General features: G+C 39.4%; 1 protein-coding gene across 2 annotated transcripts in view; it reads right to left on the bottom strand.

The window, feature by feature from the left end:
• The window catches only part of LOC117408936 (NACHT and WD repeat domain-containing protein 2-like), a 40,603-nt gene that overhangs the window by 6,230 nt on the left and 9,848 nt on the right, over nucleotides 1-24,525 (bottom strand). Inside the window, exons 5-8 of one of the 2 annotated variants that reach the window (XM_034014408.3) lie at nucleotides 15,051-15,167; nucleotides 8,750-8,953; nucleotides 6,608-6,752; nucleotides 4,768-5,357 (exon numbers count right to left, since the gene is read on the bottom strand). In XM_034014408.3, the coding sequence (XP_033870299.2) occupies nucleotides 4,768-5,357; nucleotides 6,608-6,752; nucleotides 8,750-8,953; nucleotides 15,051-15,167 (1,056 nt within the window). Of the gene's footprint in view, nucleotides 1-4,767; nucleotides 5,358-6,607; nucleotides 6,753-8,749; nucleotides 8,954-15,050; nucleotides 15,168-24,525 lie in introns of those variants that run through there. The other variant, XM_059006484.1, reaches the window with a different exon arrangement.

Consider the following 24,525-nt stretch of genomic DNA (forward strand, 5'->3'; position numbering starts at 1 on the left):
ACGTCTTTTTAATGATGTCGGACAGGGTCCGACATTGGAACGGAAAGGGAAAATTGCAATGTCAGACCAGGTCTGACATAGGATCGCAAAGGGTTAAAGTTTAAATACAGACAATTAAAAGGAAATATTTAAAAGCGAGAAGGAACAAGCAGTTCAGAAAACTGTAATATCAAAAATATTCAGGGCAAGTGTGTGTTTCACTAGAGCAGGGGTCTCAAACTCAATTTACATGAGGGCCAATGTCAATCCTGAAGTCCTTCTGGAGGGCCAATGACATCACGGAAGATGGTATTGGTTAAAAAAAAAAAGTACTAAACTTTCATGAAAAAAAAAGTATTAAACTTTCATGAAGTATTAAACTGAACTGTCATAGAACCTTTTTACAATTTGCGTTTGCCAAAGAGTTTTTAGCGTTAGCCAGACACCTGGCAACGCTTCAGTTCTGTGAGTCTGCTGATGTTTGGCCTCAGTGACTGAGCAGTTGAAACCTTCAGGATTGCAGCAAGGTGTGTATCAGATATTTGTTCTGTACTTTGACTTGCTTATATTCATATTGGAGAAAAGTTTCTCACAAATGTATGTGCTGCCGAACAGATGTTTTTTCTGAAGCTTTTGCAAACCTGGTGGCAGCTACTTGAAGAAATGCGTAACATATCCTTGGGTTTCCTTGAATTTATTCTTCCAAGGTTTGTTGCATTGAAGATCATTGAGCTCCATCTGTAAATCACTTGGTGTTGTTTCCACATCAACTGAAAATGGATCAGCAAACAACAGGAAGCTTGCTCTTTGCTTTCTGAAATCTGCAAACCACTGAACAAATTCTTCCAAAAGCAGGTCAAGTTTAGCAGCGTATGCAGCACCACTGAACTGCATTTCAATGTCCAGCTCTTCCAGAAAAGACTTGCATGATGGGAAATGAGTGAGATTACTCTGAGAAATCAGATTTTTCCACAGTTTCAGTTTAGTTGTGAATGCTTTCACATCATCAAACACTGTTGTCACAAGCTGACCAGGACCTTGTAGCTTCAGGTTTAGGTTATTCAACTCTTGGGTGATATCAACAAGGAAAGCAGGGGCATATTGATCTCCTCCATTAACCTTTTCACCTCTGTTTTTAACTCAAAGAATCTCTTTAAAACAGTGCCCCTGCTTAGGCAACACACCTTTGTGAAGTACAGCAAGTCACTGTATTTGGATTCAATTTCCTCCAAGAAAGCACAAAACTACCTGTGCTGCAAGCCCCTGGAGAGAATGCAGTTCACACATTTCACAGCAACGGAAATGCACAGTGGCACAGTGCCTGCTGGTGAATGATGCAGTGTAATGCTACTGGTTGCTCTGTGTTTTGTTCTTCCATCTTTTTTTGCACAAGCGCTACCAACCCGTTCTTTTTTCCCAATCATTGCTGGGGCTCCATGTGTTGTTAAGCCTGCTAAAGAATGCCACTGCAGACCAGCGTGTTCTAGTGCGTCTTCTAGGTTTTGAAAGATCTCACTTGCTGTTGTTCTACCGCGCATCGTAGACAAGTTTAGCAGTTCTTCCATGATGTGAAAGTTACCATCAACACCTCTCACAAATATCGCCAGCTGCACACTATCAACCAAATCGATGCTCTCAAGCGCGATAGAGTATGCACTGAATGCTTTGCCTTTCTTGCAGAGCTGCTCCTCAAGATCTTTAGAAAGCTCAACAACACACTCTGCTACTGTATTTGCAGACAGGCTAATATTACTAAAAATGCTTCTCTTGTCGGGACATACGATCTCAGACACTTTGATTATACAGTCTTTAATAAATTCACCATCAGTGAACGGCTTCCCAGACTTAGCAATCATTTCACTCGCCACATAACTTGCCAAAACTGCTGCCTCTGACTCTTTTTTCACTTTCTGAAAAAGCTGTTGCTGCAACACTAATCCTTCCTTCAACTGCAAAGCTATTTCTCCTCAATATTTATCATACTGCTCTGCATGCTTTGTTGTATAGTACCATTTAATATTGTACTCTTTTAAAACGGCAACTCTTTCCTTGCAAATCAAACATGTCGTACTCTGTTTGTACTCCACAAAAGAATATCAACCATCCACTTTTCTTGAAATTTTCTGTGTTCGTGGTCAATTTCTTTTAGGCTGAGCCATTTCTTTGCTCATTTACGTTTGTTGGGGATCGGGTAACGATATCTTCGAGTGACTGGTACGATCAGTAGTTCATATAGTCTCACCATAAACTAACCATAAACTATGCACAACATCGCCTACACACGTTTTACTGGAGTTTTACGTATGCAGCTAAATGCGGGCCAGATTAAATTACTTTTGTGTAATTATTTAGCGGGCCAGATTGTAGCGCTGTGCAGGCCGCATGTGGCCTGCGGGCTGCGAGTTTGAGACCCCTGCACTAGAGCATCATTGACAGCAGGTACCAGTGATTATCATTAGTGGGTATGAGAGGAGGTGATGCCCAGGTGGTACCCTTTATACCCACCTATGGTTAAGGTAAACAGCCGATTGAGAGAACTTCCTTCATAGGAGGCTTTTTCAACTACCTAGGGTGATTATAGGACTTAAAAACTATAAAAAGCTAATCGGAGACCCTCAGCTCTAGAAATGCAAACGTTTAAAATACATTTTAAAACTGTTTGAAAAAAAAAAAACAGTACAGTGTTCAGTTTAACCTCAACCTGATTTCTGATTTCCTGATGAAAGTGTGAAAAGTGGGAGGCTTAAGAGATCAGCTACCTGGGACGCTCTCAGATAGCTGCATCCCATTTACCCTGGTACTGAATACAGAGTTCCACTGTCCTGCCATGAATTTCAGAATAACCCTATTTATACATACAATGATTTGGAATGGTTTCATTTTATTTAATAAAAGGAGCATAATTTAGTAGGTCATGTTATTCAGTTCAATATATACATTCCTAAATATATAAATTTGCATTCTGCATCTAATGGCAGATATCTAATCGCATGTTCATGGCATACAATGTTTTTCAGACTCACACTCACATATATATATTTGCTATAGCCACAGCTGAAGAAGAGGGGCAGGGTAGTTTTTTAGATTTTAGAAGTAAAAGGAAAAAAGTCCTACCCCTTGTCACGTGATAGTGTAGATGCAGAAGTGTGCAATGTAAATATATGGCACACACATTACGACATCATGTTCTGGATGGCCAGAAGGGAAATGAGTCAGAATGAGAATGTTGCAATGATTGCTATGCAAGCCTGCTATGTATTTTCGCTTGATGCCAACAGACATGTAACCTTGTAAAGGTTACACTGTCACAATGTCCCTGATGAGGGGCTCCCGAGTGGCGCATCCAGTAAAGGCGCTCCTCGCAGGATGTGCCCTATAGCCTGGAGATCGCTGGTTCGAATCCAGGCTATGTCACAGCTGAACGTGACCAAGAGTTCCTAGGGGGCGGCGCACAATTGGCTGAGCGCTGCCCGGGTAGGGAGGGCTTAGGTCGGCAGGGGAATCCACGGCTCACCGCGCATCAGCGACCCCTGTGGCCGATAGGGCGCCTGTGGCTCTGCAGCGGAGCCGCCAGATCTGTGTTGTCCTCCGGCACTATAGGTCTGGTAGCATTGCTGTGGATCTGCAGTGCGAAAAATGACGGCTTGGAAGGAGCACGTTTCAGAGGACGCGTGTTTCAGCCTCCGTTTCCTGAGTCGGCGGGGGGGTTGCAAGCGGTGAGCCGGGGATACAGATAATAATTGGGCATGCTAAATTGGGGTGAAAACCGGGGTAAAAATAATTGGCGACGACTAAATTAAAAAAAAAAAAAAAAAAAAAACAAAAAACAATGTCCCTGATGGAAAAGGAATGCCAGGCAACAGGGCCCCCAGGCAAGGTGTATTAGAATGATGTCATCAGAATAAACCCTGTAGGGTCTCAGCCACATTGCCAATGAACATGGATGACTTATTATTATTATTATTATTATTTATTTCTTAGCAGACGCCCTTATCCAGGGCGACTTACAATTGTTACAAGATATCACATTATTTTTACATACAATTACCCATTTATACAGTTGGGTTTTTACTGGAGCAATTTAGGTAAAGTACCTTGCTCAAGGGTACAGCAGCAGTGTCCCATACCAGGGATTGAACCCACAACCCTCCGGTCAAGAGTCCAGAGCCCTAACCACTACGCCACACTGCTGCCTACTTATCGAAAAGGAAGCTAGTGATACATTAAAAAGATTTCATGATACGGGTCAGGGTCCCAGTGAATTTCTGGATGAACAACCAGGTAATTCAAGGTTCAGGGATAACGCAAATACTGCCAAAAACCAAAAAAGATTATATTCTGACATTAATAATAATAATAATAATAATAATAATAATAATAATAATAATAATAATACTATTTTGAAAACCAAACCATGTTACAAAGAAAATCCATTTCTAGTATTATTTTCTGCTTTAAAGTCAAAATACACAGGTGAGAGTTAAAGTTTGATGACTGTTCTGAAATGTTAGCATGCTATATCCAGTAGCCAACATGATATATATATATATATATATATATATATATATATATATATATATATATATATATATATTTTCACCTGAATTTCAAACCCACTTCTTGTGATAAGTGGCTACATATTCTAAAAGTTGATTGATAAATAATGTCAACATTGACAATTGCTAAACTTTTTTTTTGTTGGAAAATTTAAACTGACAAACCAGTAAGAATACATCTGTATTTTTAACACACCCTGAAACAATACTGTATTAATGAAATAAATGTTACCTGTTTTGCCACCTCCGCGAGAAGCAAAGTTTTCCCAGTGCAAGGTCCTCCATATACTATTAGGGGGTTCATGCGTCCTGCCTTGTTGGGCAAAATGTACTTGTATATCATATCCAAAGCTTCACATCGGTGCTCATAGAAAGAGGCATACGTTTTACACAGAGATAAGTGTTGCAGTACTTCATCGTAGAGTGGATCTGTTTCAGTGTCAAAGTTTTGCTGGACTGTGGCCTGGATTATGTCGACCATATCTTCATAAAACTGTTTACAAAGGCCTTCCACGTAATGGTTTTCTACCTCTTGAGAATATCCAAGTTTCATGTCACAATGTGTAACAGACGTGTAGACTCGAAGGTTGGAAGATGCAACAACAGTAGGAATAAATTCATCCCTGAGTTTAACGAGTCTCTCGTGGGCTTCTTGGTTTCTCACAACTTTATCATTCTCCACTATTGTATCCATATATCGGCCCATCTCTGGGAGTTTTGCATGCCTATCAAAGTTAGCGATTTTCCGAATGTAGCACACACACTTTTTTAGAAATGCAGGGGTTTGTTTTCCCAAAGCAAAGTCCAATTCATCTTCAAGTGCTGTAAAAAACAAAACGAGATTTTTTTTAAATATGATGATGCTTTGCTCTTTATAGCAGTTTCACATTTGTATACCTGGTGTAATTCCATAAATGATGTACATGCTTGCGAGAACAACCTTCAGTCTAAAAACGACTCCTAAAAGCCACAAAGAGTTGCTAAAATTCTGCTACTTTTGTGAAATGTAATAAATGTTGAAGCTGTAAGAACCCGTTGCAGTTTATGATTAGTGGGACTACGGTCTATTTAATTTTGATAAAGCTCTGTATTTTTGGTCTCATGGTGGAACACTCTCTTGGTGGATTTTTAGTAATATGCATTGTTCTAGAGCTGAAATAAAACCCCTTTGTTTCTGTACACTGAAGTCCATTATCATCAATTTACAGTTAGCTATAGCATTATTTGTCCCTGATGCTGTTCCTTTCTTTCCTTACGTTTGTATTACTGTGCTGCTGTTCTTAAACCCCCTGCTGTCACCATGTCTAAAGTCTGTCACACAATTGTATACAGCTATGGCCAAAGGTTTTAAACCACCCTGTAGAATTAACTCATTTTGCTTCATAAATTCAAATGAAACCTGCTGAATAGTGTTACGTTAACATATTACACACTGCTTTGTAGTTTTCCATGTACTTAACGAAAAACTTAAAAAAATTGAAAAATGTGACATTTCGAAATCTAACACGAAATACTGTACTACTGTTATGGCTTCCGGTAGACTTTTGCGATATCATTTTGTAGTTTCTTTGGTTACATGATGTTAAATAAAATATCTAAATTATGTTCATATAGTTTTTTAAATTATGTCTCAATCCTAAAATGCTAGGTGATGCAAAACCTTTGGTCAGAGCTGTACCTGTACTTCTTCGTGATCATATACAATATAAAATAACACATGGCCAAACCCATGCATAAGGTGAGTTTCAATCTCAGGATTCTGTTGGCTTAAAGACAATGATATCATCAGAATCCCTTGAATGTATCTGCATGCCATCCTTGTGTAGTACTCCCTAGAGTCCACACATGATACAGCACATACATAAAAGTAGTACATATAAGAATAATTACAGTAACTGATTTAATAAAGGAGGTTCAGAAAAAATATGCTCTAGAGAACGTTTTACATTTTGGAGTAAAACAAAAAAAGAAAGCTTTAATGTTTACTTTGGTTTCCAGACTAACTACATACAGTCCATTGCAGCCTCTTCTATTGATGAAGCTTGCATGCAGAAATAAAATATATATAATACCAGAGCAGAGGAATCTCTTTGCCTGGTTGTTATTCATGGTTCCCTTTTTCTGTAGTGAAGAAACTGCTGTTTTGAAAATCTTTTTGATTTCCTCAGATATGTTCTGCCACGTCTTGTCATTCTGTGAATCATTGGTGGAGTCCATCTGAAAATTCAAAGGCATTACAAATTACTTTCTACATTCCCTCAAGAGATCTGGGAATTTAATCCCAAAGTGACACATTTTTTCAAACTACATTTCTTAATAAAACAAAACTGTCTTGCTGTGCAAAAGAGAAGCAAATAACAAATCAGTGACAAATATGTTGGGCTTGTCTTGAAAGGCAGTAGTGCATGCTGATACCTCATATCCGCTCACTGTAGTTATTCATTTTGTGAATTCTGTTATAGTTATTTCATCTGTTGAACTAACCTTCAGAAAAAGAAAGAGTTATATGACAGCGATAGTCTGTGTAGGGGGGAATATCGTCAGGAGTAGTATTGACTGCTCTGTTTATATTACCCATTCACTGATGCTAGCACTCCTTATTGATAATATACACGTTTTAAAAAAAACATCTTTATTTAGTTTTAGGTATGATTTTTTTAAAGCAGTTGCTGTCAACCCTAATGATATTGAGAATAAAGCCTGGTAGACACTAAATATGGCATGGCTGATGTCATAAATAGGGTTTCTTTTTGATGTGGTGGCATACAGCACATTCTCGGATTGAGTGAAAGACCCTCAGAAGTCTATAATGACCAAATACATTGCATGATTAACTGTGTTTTCTTTGCCACTCCTTTATTATAGAGTGGAAGCTTTAATTGCTCCTGAAATGGGAATAGCTTCATATGGAATAGGCTATCCAATAAACCAAAACTGAAATGGAAATAGCTTCACATGGAATAGGCTATCCAATAAACCAAAACAACATGAATATCTAGGTATTTGTAAGCAAGTTTACACCAAATAATGAACATGACACAAAATCTGATGAAAACATAACATAACAATCACTTTACAACACATATCACACTTTACTTTCAAATATTTAGTATTTTCTATCCTTTTTTAGTTTATACTCATCTATATAAATGTATTTAAATGCCATTCCAGATGTTTTATTTTGTATGGCAGTTCTGACTGAGTTTGGACCCTGTTTATTGTATCCCTCTGTAGAGTAGAACAGAGGATTAACACTACAATTTCTAATATCCGACTCCAAAAATTACTGAAATGCAGCTCAATAATATTCCAGTCATTGCATTTTTTTAATAGTTCCTGTTAAATTATGGATTGTATTAGTTGTTACTTTTATTAAGTTACTTTTGTTACTTTTATTATGTTTAAGCACACTTTCTTTTGCATTCATTGCACTTTTTATATAAAACAGAATACTCCATGAACGTTTTGAAAATAGATCTGTATACCATATTTTAGTTTATTCTTCATCTGGGATCTCACATCTGGAATAGCACAGGCATAGCATTGCTAGGAACCATTCCAATATGTGTGTTAACATCATATGCCCTGGTAATTATCTTGTTACTCTCCGGGAGAATGAAAAATGTATTTTTGATGTGCATGTGTGCTCATGGGCCCGTTCCTCTAGGATTCCTGTATGTCAAACCTCAAGACGCACGCGATGGCATAATGCCTACCCCATTCCTCCCCTTGTTATTCAAAATGATCTATTCATGAGTCAATGGCTAAGGGGCTTGCTTGGGGACCAGTTACAAAGGCAGTACGTGTACTAAATAAAGGAATATTCTTGTATGCTGTCAGTGTGAACTTTGCTTGAACTATGGAGCCCTTTAAAACAGTGTAATGATTTTTTTTTGTCATTTCCAATACGTTCTAGTATCTCCCTCAGGCAGAAAAGCATATAATTTCCTGTGACTTATGTCATGTAGCGTCATGGGTTATGAGTCTAGATCAGAAGGTAAAGGGTTCAGTTATCTACAGTATGTGGTCCTGATTTCATAATTCTTTTGTAATACACGCATTTATTATTTTAATATGATCACCATCTTTAATGGAGCAGTTCATTTGTATAGTAATAAGTGTTAGGTTGCAGCTAGACCATTGGAGCGAGTAGCTGCAAAACACATAAAGGCAAAACAAACAGAGAACTGGAAATATTGTATAAGAATACTTACTGCATTAAGTTCATTTTTCAGCATTTCAGATTTGGGTTTGAGGTAGTATGCTGGTGGGACAGCGTTTTCGTCTCTACAGTACCATTCCTCCAAAATCCTGGTGTCTAACGTAGCTTCTACTGCAGCGTCCAGAATCATTTCAAACTCAGATGATTCAACCTCACCTGGAATTCGGATGCTGCCATATTTTTCCCCTACAAGTGCCTGTGTTAAAGAAAGAAAAGCTCTGTTTAGCGCTCATGGTCTATTGGGAGTTTTTACATAAACATGTAACTTTTAAAGTATTAAGATAGCTGCACTGGGCAGACTTTTACAGTTTCAAAAGCTATTGCAACACACACAGCATTCGTTGCGTGCTCCCTGGTGTCTGTGGTGCAACAACTATAGAGGAACTCTTGAGTTTTTTTTAAATACAGTTTGGAAAAACTAAATGTAGCTTGTTATTCATGTTACATTCATTGACTGTTGGTAAAGAATACAACAACTGTCTAGAAATGTTTCATGAACATCAAGCATTTATATTTTTAAATTTATCACAGGGTTTTCATGTTCAAATATTTTTTCAAAATATAAACGTTCAATTAAAACTATAAGGTAAAATAGGAAAACCTTCCAGCTAATGCCATTTTCAGTAAATACACCAATTTATTTATTTATTTTTTTCTTGATTTTGCTTGATATTATTATCGTATGTACTGTATAATCTGTTGTTGTTGAAAACAAATATGGGTTTGCAGTGAGAAACATCCTTCCAGATCTTCCAAATGATTATTTCCTAATTTGCCTTCTTTAGTCTCATTTCTTCACAGTTATACATTTTGTTTTTCATTTTGTATGCATGTTATAATACAATATGAAATTATATTAGCTCACCACCAAAGACTTTCCTAAATGTAATTATGAGCATAAAAGCAAATGATGCTGTGATCGCTCTCCCCAAAGGCATATCAATAAACGATGCCTGGAGATCAAAAACATTGCTGCCAAGCTGCAGGTTTAATAACTTGCTTGTCTGTGATTATCCAGCTTCCTCTGTGTTTGCTGTTACACTAGTATACATCCACATGTACAGCTCCGTCCTCAACTAAAGGTTATTTGAATTGTTTCCATCTGGATGTACACCGTTGCACAGCAATGAGACAGCTTTGCTCAGGGTCCATAATTTACTTCTTAACATAGACAAAGAGGCACCACCTGCTGGTCACTGTACATCACAGAAGCCTGACGATACCGCAAATCCTACTTAATTGCTAACAGTTACATGTTCAAAAACAGGCCAGGTAATGCCAGCCAAGGACATATCTTGCTCAATTCACATCACTCGTATGTGTTGCAAATCATACATGCAGGCCTTGTGAAGAATACAAATAATGAGAGTTCTGTATAAAGATATTTTACGTTTTGAAAAGCAGTATTTCATGCAAGTGAAACCAATAGAACTTTGATGACAATGTTTGGCTTGCCTTTTTAATTGAATCTCTTTCAAATGAGCTGGAAGTGTCACGATATAAACTCAAAGTTTGCCGTTTACATTTTCCTGTTGGGGTTTATGTTATGGTATTTACACCTTTGTTCACAAGATGACACTCATAACATTTACAAGTGTTTAGAAGTTATATCCATTTAAAAGACGCTAGTAACGTTGCAGCTCATAATAATTAGGCAGAGTTGACTGTGTCTAATACCAAGTTTACCCCAAATCCTGTTTGTGCATGTTTAGAGGTGAGGCTTTTTTGGTGAGCTTGCTTTAAAAACAGCTATGGCCAAACGTTTTGCATCACATAGAATTTTAGGACTGAGACATAATTAAAAAGAAACCAAAAAAAAAAAACCTTTATGAACATAATTTAGATCTTTTACTTAACACCATGTGTTAAATAACAAAATAATATTGCAAAAGTCTACCAGAAGCCATAATAGTAGTACAGTATTTCATGTTAGATTTTGAAATGTCACATTTTTCATTTTTTGTCAGTTTTTTGTTAAGCATATGGAAATCTGCAGAGTGGTATGTAATTCAATATGTTAACGTAACATTATTCAACAGGTTTCATTTGACTTTATGAAGCAAAATTAGTTAATTCTATAGTGTGATGCAAAACATTTGGCCATAGCTGTAGGTTTTAGGTTTTGTAATGTTTTGTAATTCACAGGGCGCCTGCCGGGACTATAGGGTAGTACAGAGAAGGCAGAAACCAGGTGTTAGCGCAACAGTAACGGGCAAAGGGAGCCTGACTTAGAGAAGTGGGCTGCGGCCCGGACTTCTGAACAGACTACGGTCTGGACAGAAAAGAGATCCCCCACCAGAGAGCCATACTCTGCGGAGTAGAGGGCTTGGTCTTCAAGGCTACGGCCCTGGGGATCTGAAAAACGTAAGAAAACTCTGACGTGGCAGAGTTGCCTCGTGGGGCAAGAATAGGTCTTGTGGAGACCTGAAAGGAAGTAATAGTAAAGGGTTCCTTGACCGATGTGGTGCTGCCCTCGAATGAGGCGAGGCTGAGGTCTCCGAAACCGGGAGCGGAGGGGAGTCCCCTAGGGAACCTGTAAAGAATGAGAATAGATGGGTCAGTTGGGACTCGAGCACTGAGAGATTAAAGCGGGCCACGTCCCGAAATGTTAGGTGGAGATTGATGTTAGCGCCGACGGCTGAGGTCGCTGCTCCTATCCTAAACGAATGAGGGGTATAGAATTGAGGTGAAAGACCTGCTCTGGAAACAAGAATGGATAAATGTGATGAAAACCAGTTTCGGGATATGATTGCGTGGGAGGAGTTGATAAACAGCGGATCTGACAGGAAAAAAAGGCTTTTTTTCGAAAATGTACCTTGTCATGGCAGCGTAGGGGCACACTGGGGAATTGATTTTGGATAGTTGAGTAAAATGACAGTGATGCAGTTGGTCAGTTTTGGAGGAGCGGAGCCAGATATGGAAGTGTGAGTTCGGGAACAGAGATAGGTCGTGGGAGCATATACCTGCCGCTGGGAAGGTGGAAGCTGATGGGACGGTAAACTTGGAGCATCTGAGGAATAAAAAAGCAGTTAGACACAGTACTTCCATGATCAGGTCATCGAATGGACAGAAGCAGCCTTTTCTGAGGGTAGAGATATTCGATTCTGGGTGCAGAAAGTTGAAGACGCTGACCAGGCTGTAGAATAGGAAGCTCTTGAAGAAGGGGTGAGGGCTGCAGCATGTAATGCTGAGCTGATTGAAGGAGGTTACTGACAGTAGGATTCAGTTGAATAGCAGCTGGTGAAACTGGGAAGGCTGGAGGGGGGGGAGCCGGCGGGATTAGCTGACTGAATTGGATACTGAAAGTAGAGGAAGAAGGACTGCTGGAACTGAGGGCTGAGGTGGCAGCTGGAGCTGAATGAATATAAGAATAGACTGCTGAGGAAGCTCAGTGCCCTTTGCGCCCCATATTCTGGAAACAAGGGCAGAGAGATGAGATGCCGACCATCCTATGTGTTAATTAATACAGGATCGATCAACGGTTTGCTACTATCGTGTCTGCTTGGAATGGAAAAGGAGAACTCTCATTCAGAGATTTGGGTTTCACAACTCCAGTCATTCTCCTAATAGTGGAACTCCTTAACTCATAATCAACCATGTATTAATGCTTGTAGTATTTGAGAGGATGAGCGGACATATGACTAGACTGCTTAGGGAGTCAAGCACCCCGTATTTTTTATTTATTGATTTTTTATTTATGGATTGATTAGATGGAGATTAGCGTTAGCCTTGACTGCGGAAATGGCTGCCAAGATCCGAGTACTGGAGGAAAGCTGGAGCGTTGGAAGCTCTGGAGGAGGGCAGTTGCAGGTTTAAACAGTAAACTAAAGCAACTTTTGCCTGCTGCAACAGTGAGCAGATCTGAAGAGGGAGCCAAGATCTGCTGTAGTGAGGAGCGATTAACAGTAGAGGGCAGGATCTGCTGAACAGTGCAGAGATCTGAGGGAATAAACGATGGAATGCTGTCAGTAGTGTGCAGTGGCCTGCTGTAGAGTGCAGAGGTCTGCTGAGTGCGGTGGGTATTGGTCCTTGCGAGTTAAGGCGGTTTTAGATGGTGCTGGAGATGGGGCTGCCTTTGGGCAGAGATGAAGAATGCATAGATCTGAGGCCACTGTAGAACCTGCGAGGATGAAGAATGCATTGCTCCGAGGCTGCTGCAAAACTTATTGATTTGATCAGGAGCAGTCTATGAGTGTATTGTCCATTGCAGGGTAGGAGGACGCTTTGACAAACATTGATAATCGTAGGACATGGTTTCCGTATCTGACTGGCAGCTCACGTTGAATGGAATGATGTGAAAGATGTATAAAGTGTCTTGATGAAGTTGGTTTGCAGAGCCACAGAGCAGAGCCACATGAGGCAGTGCAAATCCGGGAACAGGAAGAGGTTGCAGGAATGGATGTTAATGTGATGGTGGATTCTGAGCATCTCAGAAAACCGATAAGCACGTGGCTTCATGACCAGGTGCTTGAAGGGAGGAGGGGGAAAGAGTTGAAATTGAAGAATGTCAATTAATATAGGTAGGCAAAAGGTTAAGACAGGAGGGGACTCCTGAGAATCCCTAGGAGTGACAACAAACTGCAGGAATGAATAGAGTAGTTGGATTGTGCGAGATTCGCAGCGACAGCAAACCAGCTTCGAATATGTAGAAGTTATGGTGTTATATTGCCGTCCATAGGTTGTGATTGGAATTGAAACCATTGGCTTGAGTGAAGCAGTGTAGAATATATTTGGTTATTGTAATTAAAATCCTTGTCTATGTATAAAAACATTTGCATATTCTTTTTAGATTTGAATAATAAGTATATTCGATACATGTTTTAGAACAGTTAGTGATGTATATAAATAAGTTAACGTAGGTCTACAAGACGAGCCTGCAGTATTTAGATGTCAGAATTCGGTGAGTTGAACTCGCTCTCACGTTGTGAAAGCGCAGCAGCAGGAGCCAGAAGATTGCAGTACTGAAGCACAGGCTCGCAGTGTCTCATGAAGCTTCCTGATCACCAAGGCAACTTACCACTCTCCGTTGACACTCGATGAGGGCGTTGCCATGGTAACCACGGTCTGTGAGGCGCCGGTGGAAAAGCTGGAGTACAGCAGTGTCGTTGGAGTATGTTATGAGACCCATCAAAGTCACAAGCCATCGCTGGTTGAATAGAGTTTGTAATGGGCTGGGTAGGTCATTAAAACGTTGAACGTACCTGATGGAGGTCCAGGACCGGATCTTCTGATTGAACGGTTAGGGTTAGGGTTAGGGTTAGGGTTATTAAATTGTGCTGGCTCTGTGGGAGCGGGTTAGGGTTAGGGTTATGGTTAGGGTTATTAAATTGTGCTGGCTCTGTGCGAGCGATGCTGAGTGGGGAGCAGGGGAGGGGCACCTGATTGCAGATGAGGAGTTAGGACAGGTTCAGCAGACAACCTGTGGTAGATGGTAGATTTAAATAGAGCTAAGGCAAGGCAATCACTGATGATGGGAATGTCTGTCTTGTCGGCGGAGCTTTGAAAGTTTAGTGGAGGGTCGGTCTTTCTAATGAAGACGCGGACAAAGTTGAGTAATGGAGCTGCGCTTTGAACGGCACTGCTGCTGGGTTGGAGACTGGATGGAGCAGGAATGACTAACGCTGGAGCTCCTGGAGCCGAATAGAGAAGCTGAATGATGAGAAGAATCACCAGAGCAGTTAGGAAAATAACTTATAATATCTGGGCAGCACTGTGCAGAGACATGACCTGCAGTGAAAGGCGCGAGGCTGAAGCACAAATGTCAGCGTCTGAGCGTTTGCTAAAACGAAAAACACTAGACAGGGAAGGTGTGTGTGTGATTAGGGTTTAAAATAGGAGATTGGTAATGATAGGCAGCAATTAAGGGTCCCGGCACGCCACTCCCCCAAATTCCACCGAAAGGCTAACATTAATAAATGTTATTATTTAAATACAAACATTCTTACTTTTCAGTTTTATATGTCAGAATATTACATTTCTCAAAAAAGAGCTTACTTTACATACACACCGCCTAATGCCATTTTTAAACCATTTCAACAAAAGTAAAGTGATTTTAATTCAGTGGCAACCATAGGCATGCAGTACATCCAAGTGTGATGGTAAAACTAGATCAGTTTGTTTAATGGTTTTAGTTTCAATAGACTCAATTATTAATGCATGGTTCGTGTGAGTGCTGCTAACACCGATCGATGAATTGTGCTGTTTACCATTAACTTTCTAGAAGGAATATTTTAAACAGATCACCAACAAACTGAAAAGGCAAACAACATTAAGGCTTATTTTAATATACCCACAACAAAACATGGACCTGCAGATGTTTTCAGGCACTCTTCCAGTAGTCTCATTCTGATCCTCTGGAGTTCAGGACTATCCCATTCCTCTGGCTCTATCCCCCAGTATAGGTCCACAACCTGCAAGGCACATGATAAAGATAAATGTCTCTGAAGAAAATGATGTGTTCCTTTACAGTGGATGCATGCATTATAGGTCAGAGTTCAGACCTGAAAAATGTACTTAAACTTCAATGACATTCAATACCACATACAATCAGCTGATTGCTCCAGTATCACCATCCAAGACATGACTAAATGACAAAAAGAAAATGTAAGTTTGCAAACGAATTGTACAAAAGTTTTAATTAACGTTTAATATTTCATTTATTTTACTTCATGGGTTTTATTGTATGAATATGCAGTAGCAGCATTTTTCGGTGAAAATGTATTTCATTATTCCCTTAACCCAATAGGAGATTATAATAGGGTGGACTAATTGACAATCCCTGGTACTTTTGTCACATTCTGAGATGGTGTCCAATTTTTGATGCCAAAACCAGAGTATTGTAATATATTGCAGACTGAGATTGGACTTGCAATAGCAAGTACAGTCACTAAATTCTGTGTTGTTGTTGACTACCAAAGCAAAAGCAGCACCTCACTGCAGTAGCGGAGCCAGCGGGAGAGGGGCAGGGTGTGCGGCCGCACCCCCGGCCCTGAAAATAAAGGTTGGTGGGCCCCTCTCGACTGCCCGAACACACACTCACTTGAATACTGTTGCCATCATACATGCTATAAATGTACGGGTCGATCTAATCAACCCAAATGTGCACTGTCTCTACTGCTGTTATTCTACTATTAAAAATAATGGATTGCTTTCTAAACTACACTACCCAGAAGTGATATTTTTTTTATCTTTATTTGGCCATTGGAAATATGAAAAATCAGGTGGTTTTGTGGGTGTTTCAGTTGGCGTTGCGCTGTTGGTCTGTCTGTTCTGCGGCACTGCCTGTGTGCTGTGTGAGAGGACTGATCTGAAAAAGCAACTAGCTGTTTTGTGAGATCTATTGTGTGGAATAATTTTGTTGTTGTATATACAGAAACAACGAGCCATTCTGTGTTTGAATTGAAAGCGATGGTCTCAAGGAGTCAAATGGGTCAACGTTCAAGTATATTTACCTCTAGAGGAATTATCACTTTTTGACGTCACTACTGTGGTATTATGACTTTTTTTTCAAATGGCTCAGGATGCAAATATAGCCTTCATCCATGTATTATATATTTATATTATTAGAATTAATATTATTGTTATTTGTAGTATTGTTGTTGTTCGATAAAGGCATTTATTATTATTTTGTTCCATTTTTTTTTATTATTATTATTATTATTTAATATGTGTGTACATTTCTGGTTAACATCTCACATTTTATTTTTTGCTTCCCAATCACATTTAACATCAAATAGTATTTTTAATTAAATAGAGCCTTCTAATATAATATTGCCATGAATGTGTTCCTCCTCCTCTCATGTTCATGACAGTGTGTGCATGGCAGGGAGTCTGACACCTGATCCTCTCATGATAATGACAGTGTGTGCATTGCAGGGAGTCTGACATCAACACAAAGGCAGTGTGAATACCTGATCCTCTCATTATCATGACAGTGTGTGCATGGCAGGGAGTCTCACATCAACACAAAGACAGTGTGAATACCTGATCCTCTCATGGTCATGACAGTGTGCATGGCAGGGAGTCTCACATCAACACAAAGACAGTTTTGAATACCTGATCCTCTCATGATCATGACAGTGTGTGCATGGCAGGGAGTCTGACAACAACACAAAAACAGTGTGAATACCTGATCCTCTCATGATCATGACAGTGTGTGCATGGCAGGGAGTCTCACATCAAAACAAAGACAGTTTGAATACCTGAGCCCCCAGGGGACCTTGTATTTTTCATCAATAAACACTTCACTGTTTACATTAATAGTATTCCTAAGCAATCTGCTGGATTCTTAGTACTTCAATAGTGGGCATTTGTATGCCAAATATTTGCATGTCCTGTTATGTTTTCAACTATTTTATGTAATGAGTCTTTAAAGTTTTTGAAAGTTTATCAGCTTTCATTCGAACGTTGTTATGGTCTTAAAAGTCTACTTTCTGCACATCAGCATTGCACTGTACAGTAATTCAGCACTTCTGCTACATCTGCTTCGATATACGATCACCAGACCAGTAAATGATCAGACAGGTATTTGCACAGTGGGCCCCTAGACTCACCCCACTGGCATGAGAAGCTAGCTCCGCCTCTACCTCACTGACAAGACTGTCAACACTGCCTGACCTAATTTGATAAGCCACATAATAACATGAACACATCAAAATAGTCCTTAGAACTTAGTATTTTTAAGATGGACAGGAAAGAAATCCATGACTACTTAAACAATAATACATAATGATTTAACACACATAATCGTATCCATATATATATATATATATATATATATATATATATATATATATATATACATACACAGTACCAGTCAAAAGTTTGAGTACACTTGCTGGAAACTAGGTTTTTTTTCATAATTGACAATGTTTTACGTCGTATACGTTTCTGTAAATACTTGAAAATGAAAACACATGTTACAATATACAAAACAAAACATAAGGTGTATCAAAGCAATGTTCAAGAAAATTGAAAATTGTCTCTGAACAGTTGATGTTGAAACATCTGTACTTCTAGTAGCATTTAGCTGAGCTTGTATTTCAGGGGCAGTTAATCGCCGGTTTCACAGACTTGTGACTCGAATTAACTTGTTCTCTGATTCTGAGGTCACCCTTGGCCTGCCTGACCTTGTTCGGTCCTCATAAGTGCCAGTTTCTTCAAATCGTTTGACGGTCTTGGCCACAGCTGTTACAGACACTTGCAAAGTTCTTGCGATTTGTCTTAAAGATTGACCTTCATTTCTTAAAGTAATTACAGACTTTTTTCTTTGCTTAACTGAGCATATTTTGCCATTTTCTGCTCCCTTACATTCAGGAATGACAAACTTGTGCCTATGCTACCTATATTTATAGTAATCATGGACCCTCACCTGTTAACAATAATTGGTGACAAAAGGTTAATTAGGTAACATGCTAGTTAACTCGGAGAACATCTAACAAAGACACTTTTATACTTAGGCCAGTGTTCTAACACCGTGTTATACACATTTCAGACTTTGAACTAACTTGGGCTTCAGACTGAAATCCCTTTGCTTTGGGTGACCATTTCATTAAAATTGACAAGATTTACATTTTCATTTAAAAATAAAATTTTTGAATGCAATTCACTTATGATTATCATCTTATATAAGTACACGTATCACATAATGAAATATTAAGTGTTTATAGACAAGTTTATACAGTTAAAAGCATAGATAATCATGAAAAACCTGGTTTCAAGCAGGTGTACTCAAACTTTTGACTGGTAGTGTGTATATATATATATATATATATATATATATATATATATATATATATACTGTATATATATATATATATATACTGTATATATATATATATATATATATATATATATATATATATATATATATATATATATATATATATTACTAGAGAAAGTGTTGCATCTATCATGTTCATTTCGTTAGGTACTCCTATTTCGACCAATCCTATCTCTGAAATTTGCTTATGACCACCCACAGTCACTTTGCAGCCACTCCCTGGCTTTCCCTCGTCATCATCACCAGTCTCATTCACTGATCTCTATATAAAGATCAGTGCTTGTATTACTGTGGTAACTGATTTCCTGGCCAAACTACAAAACCGCACACATACATGATAGAATAGTGTTGCCCAGATAATCCACCTTAATCCTAGATAGATGCCCAGTTACATTTTCTCTTGAAAGGCATAGTACAGAACCAGATGAGTAAAACACACACTTGACACGAATGACTGAGCGAGTACTCATGTACTTAATTGGGACTTTTGTGCTTGAATTGAGTTCGGCACGCCTCTAGAGCACCCATCCGAAACTGGCCTGATTCTGTGTGCCCTGTCTTTCAAACGATAGCTACTCAATACGGTGCAGATTGTTAGTTTGTTATTTTCATTTGTGAATTATTATTATTATTATTATTATTATTATTATTTATTTCTTAGCAGACGCCCTTATCCAGGGCGACTTACAATTGTTACAAGATATCACATTATGTTTTACATACAATTACATTATTATTATTATTATTTTTTTTTTTACATACAATTACCCATTTATACAGTTGGGTTTTTACTGGAGCAATCTAGGTAAAGTACCTTGCTCAAGGGTACAGCAGCAGCGTCCCCATCAGGGATTGAACCCACAACCCTCCGGTCAAGAGTCCAGAGCCCTTACCACTACTCCACACTGCTGAATGAATAAGTAATTAAATATCAATTGATTTGTATGAAGTAATGCACACGGCAAAGCGAGCGGACGGCGCAAATAAAGCTAGTAATCAAATATTTTACATGAATCTGGGTATGCAGCCAATTACACACATACAGTAGAAGAAAAATTGATAATGTCTGTTTAACTTTAATTTTACGTTCACAGAGCCACTTATTTCAAGCTCCTTTCTCTTACTTTTCGATGCACCTTATCAAAATAAGCCCTCACATTGCTATCTATATGTATATATATAATGGTAAATTATAATACTGTATGTGCATGTTGATCATAATTTGTTTCGTTTTATAAACACGCGCGCATAGGCAGGAAGTAACACGTCACACGCTCATGTTAAAAAAAAAACTCCAGTTGAATATTTCATTGGATTTTTAAACATAAACGTGAACTCATCTGCTGCATTTTCATTGTCTGCACCACAGAAGAAAAAGTGTGTACAGTCTACAGAATTTTCTTCAAAGCTACACCGAGAAGTGGCCCTGCCTGCGTCAGTGCAAGCTAGAGCCCCATGTTTTTTTGCACGGTCTGTAAAGTAGATTTTGACATTAGTCATCGAGGAGCTTCAGGTAAGACATACAAGTTATTTCCCATTTTAGATGTTATTATAGTGATTGTACTAATATTAAATATTTAATTATTGTAATTCTAAGATCATGCCAATTATAATAATTTAGCTTTGGATGTGATCACTTAAGTGTCCACAATATGCAAACCTTACATGAAACAAGTATTTTTTCATGAACAATTGTTGTGTAGTCGTAAGTGAAAAGCAGGAAATGGTGTACAGTATTTAATCGCTTTATTGAATTTAGTAGTCAAGTCAACGGTAATCACCAGTAACCGCTCCATTACCTCAACGCAATAGTTCCTTTTCAGCCTATTACTAGTAATACTGACATCTAGTGTCCGTTTAGTAGCATAACCCCACAATAATGTAATATCTTATTATGAAACTTAATTTAAAAAGTAGCTGTATGGTAGTATTGCAATTTCATACTTCTGATGAAAAGAGTAAAGTTATATTCATTTTTCAGAAAAATTGTGAAGTATGTTTAATGTCCTATTACTGTATGTTGATATCAGCAGATCTATCTATCACATATGTGCAAATGTTAACATGCACACAATGTATAAAATGTTTCTTTACTTTAATAAAATAATCTATGTTAAACTATTGTCATTTTTTTTTTTTAGACTGCCGACGCCACGCAGAAGGGGCCAAACACAAGAAGTTGGCAAGTGCTGTAGTGTCTGTCCTTAAGATTAATACAATGTTCCTGCCAGCACATGACCTTAGGACCATCCGGACAGAGACACTATTCCTAGTGGTGCACAACCTGCCTCTAGCTGTAGCAGACCACGCTGGACCCTTGTTCAAAAAGATGTTCCCCAACAGCAACATCAGCAAGCAGTATGGTTGTGCACACAGTAAAACCTCCAATATTGTGAAGATATTGGCTTCTCATGATGAACAGTGCATTGTGGATACAAAGAAGACACCCCCCTTTAGTATTGCTACAGATGGCAGTACTGATTTTGGTGACATCAAGATGTATCCCATTGTAGTGAGATTCTTTGATGCCAGAGTCAACAGAATTGTTGTTTTACTGCTGAAGATAGTCGAAAGTACAGTCCACTTGCCGAGTGATCTTCAGTGTGGTGGATGATGAGCTGAGGAGGAGGGGGATACCCTGGGCTAACTGTGTCAGCTTTGCAACTGTGTCAGTGATGCAAGGCCTGGGAAAGGGAGTGGCAGCCTTCATAAAAGGTCAACACTCACACATTTACTTGGTTGGCTGTGCTTGCCACCTTATTCACATTGCTGCAGAGAGAACCTCAAGGGAGCTGTCAGTCAGCATCGAAGACCATCTAATCACCATCTTCGTCTACTTGGAGAAAAGCAGCAAGAGGAAGGCAACACTGCGTGAGATGCAGAAGATGTGTGACGCCAATGTCCGGATGATTCTGAAGCTGTGCTCCACCAGATGGCTCTCTCTAGGTCAGTGTGTGAACCGCCACCTGGAGCAGTGGGATCCTCTGACTTCATTCTTTGCTGGAGAGGTCAATTCTTCAAAACCAGCAAAGGCTACAAAGACCGCTTCCAAGCCAGCTCCAGCCAAGTCCACTTTGCAGGCTGAGAAGTCACCCAAGGTCTTGTCATCCTCCAGCACCGCCACCAGTGTAAAGCCAGCACCTAAACCTACAACTTCAACAGCTGGGACAGGGTTTGACTTGTGCTTTCCTCTTCAAACAGGGTGAAGTGGCCAAGCAACAGAAAACAGCCAAGGAAACAAAGGTAAAAGTGTCAGGAGAAGAAACCCTCTTGGACTTCACTATCCAAGCCTGAGAAGGTGCACACGTTTCTGTCCGACCCTGTGTCGGACAGAAACCAAGCTTTGCAGAAGGAAGAACCCTGCATCCACACCCTGCTGTCAACTTTGGAGAAACAACTGCAACAAATATTGCTGTGCTTCTGCAAGCCAGAACAAGTTGTTGCCATAATGAAAAACGTGGGAAGAGGTTTGAAGCCCACAGACCACAACAAAATGGAAAACCAGCTTTCCGATGAGGAACTTGGAGTGGGTCATGAAACGAAGTGCTTCATCGAAAGCCAGACGAGCCTACACCTGAGGCAGTTTTACAAGGATGCAAGGCAGTTCTTCTCATCAGCTGCTGACTACATGATCCGGAAATGTATTTTTGGAGATGGGGTGTTGGTGCATGCAGCTGTGGCAGACATCCACAAAAGGCAGCCAGTCAGTCAGCTCCCGCTCTCTCATGTTCTTCATCAATCGCTTTGCCTGTCTGCTGCCTGAGGGGGTCACAGTAGACCAACTGGAGGATGTTCCACCTGTATCAGGTAAATGATTCTGAAGACTGCATCCTGACCAAGCACATTGACGAAGCCTGGAGAGAGATTGCCTTGATCAAGGTTGCTGACAAACAAGTCTTTGCAAGTCTTTCTGCAGTAATGCTAGGCATTTTGGTTCAGCTTGGTGACCAAAAACAAAATCCAACACAGAGCCAGCCTGAGCACAGACATGCTGTTCACTGGTAACGCACAGAGTCATGATGTCAGTGAAGCAGCAAGTGTGTCACACACAAACCTGTTTTAAACAACTCACTTTGTGGGAAGCTATGACATTTGGTGCTGACTTGAAACTCAGTGACTATTTGCAAGTTTTCTTTTCCTTTTTTGAAAGTGCTTTGTTGGGGAGAAGATTGAACTGTATTCTCTTTGTTTTAAACAACTCACTTTGTGGGAAGCTTATACATTTTTTTACATTTTGACAGTAAATAACATACAAACACTACAAACATGGTTATTTCTCTGTACTCTAAATAATTTTCAGTTGGTAGAAATGAAAGTTTTTATCTATATTATTATTTATTTCTTAGCAGACGCCCTTATCCAGGGCGACTTAGTCGTATACTATATGAAGGTAAACAAATTTAAATTTAAACTGAAACAATCATAGCTAATCTCATAATTTTTTTTTACTGAAAAATTCATACTACAAACTCACCAGAGTGCAGCATTTAGCTGTTTAAACCCTAAAATTTTTCCCGGGGGGGCATACCCGCAGACCCCCCTAATATTATTTCCTCGTCAAGGGTGGTACTCAAAATTTTGTTTTCAAGGTTGCCAGGTCTGCTTTTATAAGAATGTTCACCTTCAATCCAGCATTTTCTAGACTTTTCTAGAATTAGGTTCTGCATTATCATATTGAAATTTCTAGCACATTGTAGACAATACTATCATAGCATCAAATGGTATAAATACTTTTGAATTAGCATTTTTGGATTTTTGCAAAAAAATTGCTGAAATAAATAATTGTAGGCATCTATTTCTTGTAACTTTTTTCCTCTTCCACAAATCAAAACTTTTGCTACAAAAGATTTTTCCTAAAATTCTTTGTTTTTGAGAAATTTTGAGAAATTGTACATTTCCATTGGGGTATGTAAACTTTTGACTACTATATACACACTGTATACTGATGCACAATGAAAACACAACAGTCTAAGTTTTACATCAATAGCTCATTGGGCACATACATAATGATAATTACATTTTAAATAGTGAGCAGATAGGTTTGTTGATTGTTTGAGTAGTATTGTTCCTTTGGATAACAAAATACTGAGCTCAAGTCATGTGATTTCACAAAAACACCAGGTGCTCATTGTTTGGTATTTGAGTTCAGTTAAAATTGCCCAAATGAGTTGATTAAGAATCTGTATAAATAGCCATTCGAAAAGACATGATTTTAATTAACGCACGAACACCGAAACATAGGACCATACCCCTGATTGAAGGCGGCCCATCTGTGAGAGAAGTTGCCCGGAGATTGAGATGTTCTGCTTCAACAATCAGCAGACTAGTTCAGAGAAACCAGGAAACCGGCTCTGTGAGGGACAGGCCACATTCTGGAAGGCAGAGGGTCACCACACCGACCCAGGACCATCACATCTGGCTGATCCATCTGCGTAATCGTTTTCACACTGCAGTGGCTACAGCACGAGAAATTCCAGGAAGAAATAACCCGCACATCAGCAGAATGACTGTAGCTCGCCGTCTGCATGAAAATGATCTGCATGCTCGGAGGCCGTTCAGGGGTAACATGTTGACAGCTGAGAGACGAAATCGCCATTCTGTGGGCCAGAGAACATCTGAGGTGGTGGCAGAGAGAGTGGTGGAGTGTTTTATTCAGCGATGAATGCAAGACCACACAGTGCTAGGATTACAATTGCACGACTTCAAGAAAACAGTGTCGAGGTCTTGCCGTGGTCAGCTTTTTCTCCTGACCTAAGCCAATAGAATATCTGTTGGACCAAATCGCCAGTGCCATCCACAGGAGACAACCGCGACCAGCCAACCATCACCAGCTGGCTGCAGCTGCACAGCAGTCTTTCCAGATGCTGATCAGGTCTGTGCGTTAACACTGCCAGGATTGTGTTAATGCTCAGGGAGGTCAAACCCGATACTAACTTTGTAATGTTTTCATTTTGACAGTGTGTCACGTTTTATACTGAAAACTTATC

The sequence above is a fragment of the Acipenser ruthenus genome, chromosome 2, assembly GCF_902713425.1.
Source record: "Acipenser ruthenus chromosome 2, fAciRut3.2 maternal haplotype, whole genome shotgun sequence".
NCBI classification, from domain to species: domain Eukaryota; kingdom Metazoa; phylum Chordata; class Actinopteri; order Acipenseriformes; family Acipenseridae; genus Acipenser; species Acipenser ruthenus.